The following is an 8207-nucleotide window of genomic DNA, read 5'->3' as shown; positions in this document are numbered from 1 at the left end:
GCCCAGTGAGGTTTCTGCTGTGTCTTGAAGGGCGCTTGACTGACATCTGCTTAGTTGCAAATCAACCCCCCTTTCCCAGAAATGCACTTCACTAATGGAAATAAAAGCACAACTACATTTTGGGCATGACGGATTTAATTTTTTCTTGTGGAGAAAAAGAGTACATCTTTCCAAACTGGACATCAAGGAATTGCTACACAGAAGAACCACCTCCAGGATAGAAAGGGCCAGCCAGAGCTCGTTCAGTAGTGTATTTCAGAATCGTCAGGGAGGAGCCAGTAGCAGAATTACCGTGTTAACACTGAGACCACATTTCACCCTTTGTGTTTCTAAATGGAGTAGGAAAGAAAGATGCTAAAATGTGATCTTGGGAGGAGTCCCCCAGTCCCCACAAAAAGGAGAGAGAAAAAAAAAAAAACAGAACTCCAAACCGCTGTGGTCATGGCAATTTCCCATCAAAACTGCCCATGTAAACACAAGCTGCTAAAAGTGAATGTTAAGAAGGAAGGCACTGGTTAGTGGGTGATCCTGACTTCAATCCCCTGGAGCTGGAGAGGGGTTTTCCCACGACCTTTGGTTTAATGTGTCTGTAAACTCAATAAACCTCCGTTCCCCTGGGGTAATCTGCAAAAACATCAGTTTTCAGTCCCCAGAGACCATTTCCAATTAAACCTCACCCCCAAAATCATTCAATGTAACATTTGCCTTATTTTGACAAGAAACAAATGTTCCCATATTGTTCCCAGTCTTTGAGAAAATCCAGAGGCAGCTCTCTCCGCTGCTACTTGAAGTTGAACTCTTGAAAAATCTTATGTAAACAGAAAGCTTAGGCCAGGTCAGGAGTAAGATGCAGTCAAAGCTGTTTCTTGTCAGGCAGGCGATTACAAGTTAGCTCTGCCCTATTCAAGACAATCTCATCCATTCCTTTTTTTGACAGCAGTTTAGAGACAATTGGCCAACAAAACCAGCCTGGCCAACAAGGTGAAACCCTATCTCTACTAAAAATGCAAAACGTAGCCGGGCGTGGTGGCAGGTGCCTGTAGTCCCAGCTACTCAGGAGGCTGAGACAGGAGAATCGCTTGAACCCAGGAGGTGGAAGTTGCAGTGAGCCGAGATCATGCCACTACCCTCCGGCCTGGGCGACAGAGCGACTCTCCGTCTTAAACAAACAAACAAAAACCTCAGCAGGCCATACTGCATCTTAACAAGTCTTTTTGAAGCTGCTTTAGTTTGACTTTAGTGTTAAAGCAACTACAAATTTTTGACTCCCGCCCACATACTCAGATACCCTCACTTTGTGTGTTTATAGGATTTGTCCATTTCACCTCAGTCATCTAATTTGCTGGTATAAAGATACTCTCAGCTGGGCGTGATGGTTCATGCCTGTAATCCCAGTGCTCTGGGAGGCCGAAGGAAGTGGATCACTTGAATCAGTTTGAGACCAGCCTCACCAACATGGTGAAACCCCTTCTCTACTAAAAATACAAAAATTAGCCGGGTATGGTGGCATGTGCCTGTAATTCCAGCTACTCGGGAGGCTGAGGCAGGAGAATCACTTGAACCCTGGAGACGGAGGTTGCAGTGAGCTGAGATTGTGCCACGGCACTCCAGCCTGGGCAATAGAGCGAGACTCTGTCTCAACAACAACAGAAACGATACCCTCACTCCAAAGTTCTTTTTTTTTTTTTTTTTTGAGGCCGAGTCTCGCTCTGTCACCCAGGCTGGAGTGCAGTGGCCTGATCTCAGCTCACTGCAAGCTCCGCCTCCCGGGTTCCCGCCATTCTCCTGCCTCAGCCTCCCGAGTAGCTGGGACTACAGGCGCCCGCCACCTCGCCCGGCTAGTTTTTTGTATTTTTTAGTAGAGACGGGGTTTCATTGTGTTAGCCAGGATGGTCTCGATCTCCTGACCTTGTGATCCGCCCGTCTCGGCCTCCCAAAGTGCTGGGATTACAGGCTTGAGCCACCGCGCCCGGCCCTCACTCCAAAGTTCTAAGGGTAGCCTCTGGTATGAAGTAACTGGGGCTCCCTAGAAATAAATCTAAACTTGAACCAGGCTTTTCCCCTCACACATACCCCAGGAAAGAGGCTGAGCTCATGAAAGCTGCAGGAAGTCATTTTGGCTGCAGGGGCTGGGAGAGCAGACACAGCCTCTGAAACAGTCAGGGAGGTGAGAACATAAAACATCCGCTTAGCCATCCTAACAGTGCTGGTCCTGTTAAGGGGTGTTGGTTGGTGTTTGGGAGCTAAGAAAAGGTGCTGCGCCCCTCGAGTTTGCAATCTGATGGGCAGAAAGTGCCTCTAAACTGGAGGTCAAGATGTAAGTCTTCAAACTGCACACATAACCTCTGAGCAGAAGCCCCCAGAGGTGGGGACCCCAGCTTCAGGGACTCCCCGGCACTGATCACAGCCCATCCCCCCCATTCACATAAGGGCCTGCCACTCTCAGGCTATCTACAAAGTACAAGCGGTGACAGCAAGTTCCTCAATCCTACCACCTCACCCCTTCTGCCCAACCCCCAGCATCCCTTAGAAGTGACCCCTAGTTTGAGGCTGTGGTGAGCTGTGATTGCACCACTGCACTCCAGCCTGGGCGACAGAGCGAGACCATCTCAAAAAGAAAAAAAAGAAGCGACTCCTCCATTAGCAAAAATTGTCGGCCGGGCGGTGGCTCAAGCCTGTAATCCCAGCACTTTGGGAGGCCGAGACGGGCGGATCACGAGGTCAGGAGATTGAGACCATCCTGGCCAACATGGTAAAACCCCATCTCTACTAAAAATACAAAAAATTAGCTGGGCCACCGTGGTGGCGGGTGCCTGTAGTCCTAGCTACTTGGGAGGCTGAGGCAGGAGAATGGCGTAAACCCAGGAGGCAGAGCTTGCAGTGAGCTGAGATCTGGCCACTGCACTCCAGCCTGGGCAACAGAGCGAGACTCTGTCTCAAAAAAAAAAAAAGTATTGTCACATCCCTGGGCCCTGCCGATGACAAGGATTGGGAAATGGGCATTGGGTGTGGAAGGGCCCCCCTCAAGTCGGAGGAGCCCAGGTGCGTACATCAGAAAGTTGCCGACAACTGCCTGTGGTGGCTGGGAACGTTGCTTCATTTCCTTTTCTAGCAGGATGTATGATTGGGCAAGAACTTGCTTAAAACACAACCAGCTCAACAGGGCCTAGGAGGGAGGGCCCAGGCTCCTGACTCTGAGGTTAATTAACTTCTGGCCAAAAGCCCAGAGCCGGAGTGCTAGGGGTTGGGTGAATCTCTGCCCTGTCTGATGTGGTCCATAGTTCCAGAATTCAATTCAGGATCAGAGATGCGGTGAACGCAGCAAAAACAGTGGCAGGGTTGTGGGTGATGTGGCTCTTGGGGGAAGCTTGGAAGGCACTTCTGGGGTCCCTGAAGCCAGGGTGTTGAGGGGATCTGACTCCTTGTCCCTTCTACAAGGGGGAAAGGCCGCTTTAATGCTGCTTTTTGTAAGTAGAGGGTCTGCAGGGGTCAAAATCACCATCCCACCTTGGAATCCAGGAAGTTCGTGGGGGCAGGTTCAGAGACCAGCCTGCAGGACCTGAGGAAGAGGCGCCGCCTTCCCTGGACCAACTCCAAGAACGCACACTGTGCGAGGAAGAAGATGAAGCATCTTCCACCAGCTTGGAAATATCAGTCCTGCCCAACCCAGAAGAGACCTGGAGAATGGTTCTAAGCTAGAAGGCACCACGGATGCCCCTCCATCAGACAGAGTGGGACGTGTCGCCCACGGCCACCCTCCTTAACACACCCTGGAAAGCAGCAAGCTCATGCATGTCAATGTCCCCGGGCCCCTGCCTGCCATGCAGAGCTGAGGAGTCCCCATGGTCTGTAGCCTCTCACCGGGGCTGCCTGAGCAACCTGGCAGCCACGGCGACATTGTGAAAGAATGAGCCATGCAGGAGTCGGGGGGCAGTTGACAGAAGGGAAGGGATTGCCCTGAGCTTGGAGATAACCACTGTGGCTCATGCCTCAATCACAGTCCCTGCCGAGGCCGGAGAGAGGAGGGTAGGGGGTTTGGGGACATCTCTAGCAGCTGCAGCTGCTGGGCTGGGGGGCTGGAGCATCCCCCACGGCCGGGCCTTTCCCGTTGCTGCCTGAGCTGGAGCTGGGTTCCAGGGACTCGTTCATCTTCTCGCAGATGACATCCACCAGGCGCTCGAAGACCTGCTTCACATTGATGTTCTCCTTGGCGCTGGCTTCAAAGAACTCGAAACCTGGATGAATGTTAATGTGAGAACACATGTAAGACCCCCGAGGGGCAGAGTCTCAGCTGTGGCATCACAGAAACCTGGCTTCTAAGCCTAGTTCTGCCCTTTTTTTTTTTTTTTTTTTGAGACGGAGTCTTGCTCTGCCGCCCAGGCTGGAGTACAGTGGCCGGATCTCAGCTCACTGCAAGCTCCGCCTCCCGGGTTCACGCCATTCTCCTGCCTCAGCCTCCCGAGTAGCTGGGACTACAGGCGCCTGCCACCTCGCCCGGCTAGTTTTTTGTATTTTTAGTAGAGACGGGGTTTCACCGTGTTAGCCAGGATGGTCTCGATCTCCTGACCTCGTGATCCGCCCATCTCGGCCTCCCAAAGTGCTGGGATTACAGACTTGAGCCACCGCGCCCGGCCAGTTCTGCCCTTTATCCTGCTGTAGGACCTTGGCCGTGCGCCTTTGCTGCTCCAAGCCTCAGTTTGCTTATCTGTAAAATGAGAACAATGATCCTATCGATGATAAAAATCTGTGGCAGGCCAGGCACAGGGGCTTATGCCTGTAATCCCAGCACTAAGGGAAGCTACGGTGGGAGGATCACTTGAGGCCAGGAGTTCAAGACCAACCTGGGCAACAGAGCAAGGCCCTCTCTCTACAATAAATTTTTTTTTTTTTTTTTTTTTTTGAGACGGAGTCTCGCTATATCGCCCAGGCTGGAGTGCTGTGGCCGGATCTCAGCTCACTGCAAGCTCCGCCTCCCGGGTTTACGCCATTCTCCTGCCTCAGCCTCCGAGTAGCTGGGATTACAGGCGCCCGCCACCTCGCCCGGCTAGTTTTTTGTATTTTTTAGTAGAGACGGGGTTTCACCGGGTTAGCCAGGATGGTCTCGATCTCCTGACATTGTGATCCACCCGTCTCGGCCTCCCAAAGTGCTGGGATTACAGGCTTGAGCCACCGCGCCCGGCCTACAATAAATTTTTTTTAAAAGTAGACAGGCGGCCAGGTGAGGTGGCTCACGCCTGTAATCCCAGCACTTTGGGAGGCCGAGGCAGGTGGATCATTTGAGGTCAGGAGTTCAAGACCAGCCTGACCAACATGATGAAACCCTGTCTCTAGGAAAAATACAAAAAATTAGCTGGACGTGGTAGCAAGCGTCTGTAATCCCAGCTACTCGGGAGGCTGAGGCAGGAGAATTGCTCGAATCTGGGAGGCGGAGGTTACAGTGAGCTGAGATCACACCACTGCGCTCCAGCCTGGGCGACAGAGTGAGACACTATTTAAAATAAATAAAAAATAGATGGGCATGGTGGTGTTCACCTGCAGTCTCAGCTACTCAGAAGGCTGAGGCAGGAGAAGGGTTTCAGCCCAGGAGGTCAAGGCTGCAGTGAGCCATGATCACATCACTGCACACCAGCCTGGGTGATGGAGCAAGACGCTGTCTCAAAAACAACAAAACGAAACCCTGCGGCTGCAGCCATGGTCTGGACAATCCTAAGAATCTCTCTGTCACGAGGCAGTGGCTGCAAGAGTGTAGGTGGGAGGGTACATGAAGAGTTCTGCTGCCCAGCGGCCATGGCAGTACCCACAGGTGGCTGTAGCTCACCTTCCACCCAATTTCTGCTGCACAGAAAGGCATGGTCAGGAGACCCATCAAGGCACATTTTTCACTGCCTTTTTTTTTTTTTTTTTTTTTTTTTTAAGAGAAACGGTCTCTTTCTATTGCCCAGGCCAGAGCGTAGTGGTGTGAACATGGCTCATTGCAGCCTCAACCTCCTGGGCTCAAGCAATCCTCCCGCCTTGGCCCCCTGGGTAGCTGTGGCTATAGATGCACCCCATCACACCCGGCTAATTTAAAAAATTTTTATTTTGTAGAGGTGGGGATCTCACTATGTTGTGCAGGCTGGTCTTAAACTGCTGGCCTGAAGCAATCCTCCCGCCTAGGCCTCCCAAAGTGCTGGGTTTACCAGCGGGAGCCACCACGCTAAGCTTCCTGCATCCTTTTAAGGTTGCCTGAGGGTCTGCCTGAGAGGAGCTGTCCCTGAATCTCCAGGCAGCCCCACCTGCCACATCACTAAGGTAAGCCAGGAATTCAGACAAAAGCCTGCCACATTACACGTGGCCAAGAGTGAAGCGGGTCTGTCTTCTCTGTGCGTCATACTGCACTGTAAAAATGGAATCATAATGAGTTAGGTGTGTAATTATCTGTTTATTATCTGTCTCCGCTACTAGAAAGCCGGCTCCAGGCAGGCAGGATTTCCGCCCATGGCTGCACCCAGTGCCTGAAACGGAGAGGGTGCTTAGAAACTGTCTGCTGAGGCCGGGCGCAGTGGCTCAAGCCTGTAATCCCAGCACTTTGGGAGGCCGAGACGGGTGGATCACGAGGTCAGGAGATCGAGACCATCCTGGCTAACACGGTGAAACCCCGTCTCTACTAAAAAATACAAAAAACTAGCCGGGCGAGGTGGCGGGCGCCTATAGTCCCAGCTACACGGGAGGCTGAGGCAGGAGAATGGCTAAACCTGGGAGGCGGAGCTTGCAGTGAGCTGAGATCTGGCCACTGCACTCCAGCCCGGGCGACAGAGCAAGACTCTGTCTCAAAAAAAAAAAAAAAAACTGTCTGCTGAATGGTTGAATGAATGAGTGGGTAAATGAATGAATAGCAGAGGCAGGACATGAACTTAGATCTCCTACTGTGAGCCTAGAGATATCAAAGCCATCCCACTGTCTTCCTGGGCAGATCTGGTGTTTCCTTACCCAAATGTGGCCTTGCCTCATACAATCTGTGTTCTTTATTTTTCTTTTTGTTGAGACGGAGTTTTGCTCTTGTTGCCCAGGCTGGAGTGCAATGGTGAGATCTCGGCTCACCGCAACCTCCGCCTCCCAGGTTCAAGCGATTCTCCTGCTTCAGCCTCCCAAGGAGCTGGGACTGCAGGTGTGCACCACCATGCCAGGCTAATTTTTGTATTTTCAGTAGAGTTGGGTTTCACCACTTTGGCCAGGCTGGTATTGAACTCCTGACCTCAGATGATCTGCCCGCCTCAGCTTCCCAAAGTGCTGGGATTACGGGCATGAACCACCATGCCCGGCTTATTTTTCTGATATTAACCAGGCTTGGTGGTATGCGCATGTAGTCCCAACTACTCAGGAGGCCAAGGCAGGAGAATCACTTGAACCCAGGAGTTCAAGACCAGCCTGGGTATCACAGGGAGACCCTGTCTCTAAAATAAATAAAAAGTTTAAAAAGGAAAAAAAAATTTTTTTTGATGTTATTCAATAAGAAATTTACTGTAGAAACTAGAAACTACAGAAAAGTATTGAGACAGCCTATAATCCCAGTACTTTGGGAGACTGAGGCAGGTGGATCACCTGAGCTCAGAAGTTTGAGACCAGCTTGGGCAACACAGCAAGACCCAGTCTCTAAAGACAATATAAAAATTAAGGCCGGGCGCGGTGGCTCAAGCCTGTAATCCCAGCACTTTGGGAGGCCGAGACGGGCGGATCACGAGGTCAGGAGATCGAGACTATCCTGGCTAACACGGTGAAACCCCGTCTCTACTAAAAAATACAAAAAACTAGCCGGGCGAGGTGGCAGGCGCCTGTAGTCCCAGCTACTCGGGAGGCTGAGGCAGGAGAATGGTGTGAACCCGGGACGTGGAGCTTGCAGTGAGCTGAGATTGTGCCACTGCACTCCAGCCTGGTGACAGACAAGACTCTGTCTCTAAATAAATAAATAAAACCTGACCCTAAATCCCTTTGCCTTGCACAACAGGAAACTGAGGTCCAGAGAAGGTAAAGAACTCTGAGGTTGGCCGGGCGCGGTGGCTCAAGCCTGTAGGCCCACCACTTTGGGAGGCCGAGACGGGCAGATCACAAGGTCAGGAGATCGAGACCATCCTGGCTAACACAGTGAAACCCCGTCTCTACTAAAAATACAAAAACTTAGCCGGGCGAGGTGGCAGGCGCCTGTAGTCCCAGCTACTCGGGAGGCTGAG

At 51.7% G+C, this 8207-nt stretch overlaps 1 protein-coding gene across 2 annotated transcripts in view; it reads right to left on the bottom strand.

The window, feature by feature from the left end:
- Positions 1-3079: 3079 nt before the first annotated feature.
- RAB3D (RAB3D, member RAS oncogene family) overlaps positions 3080-8207 on the bottom strand; it is a 19697-nt gene continuing 14569 nt past the window's right edge. For both annotated transcript variants that reach the window (XM_003914916.2, XM_009193515.4), the window contains exon 5: positions 3080-4235. In XM_003914916.2, the coding sequence (XP_003914965.1) occupies positions 4048-4235 (188 nt within the window). In that variant the 3' untranslated portion in view covers positions 3080-4047. The remainder of the gene's footprint in view (positions 4236-8207) is intronic.

This window comes from Papio anubis, chromosome 20, assembly GCF_008728515.1.
Source record: "Papio anubis isolate 15944 chromosome 20, Panubis1.0, whole genome shotgun sequence".
Lineage (NCBI taxonomy): Eukaryota > Metazoa > Chordata > Mammalia > Primates > Cercopithecidae > Papio > Papio anubis.
The sequence above is the reverse complement of the archived record's forward strand: the minus strand, read 5'-3'. Positions and strand labels throughout refer to the sequence as shown.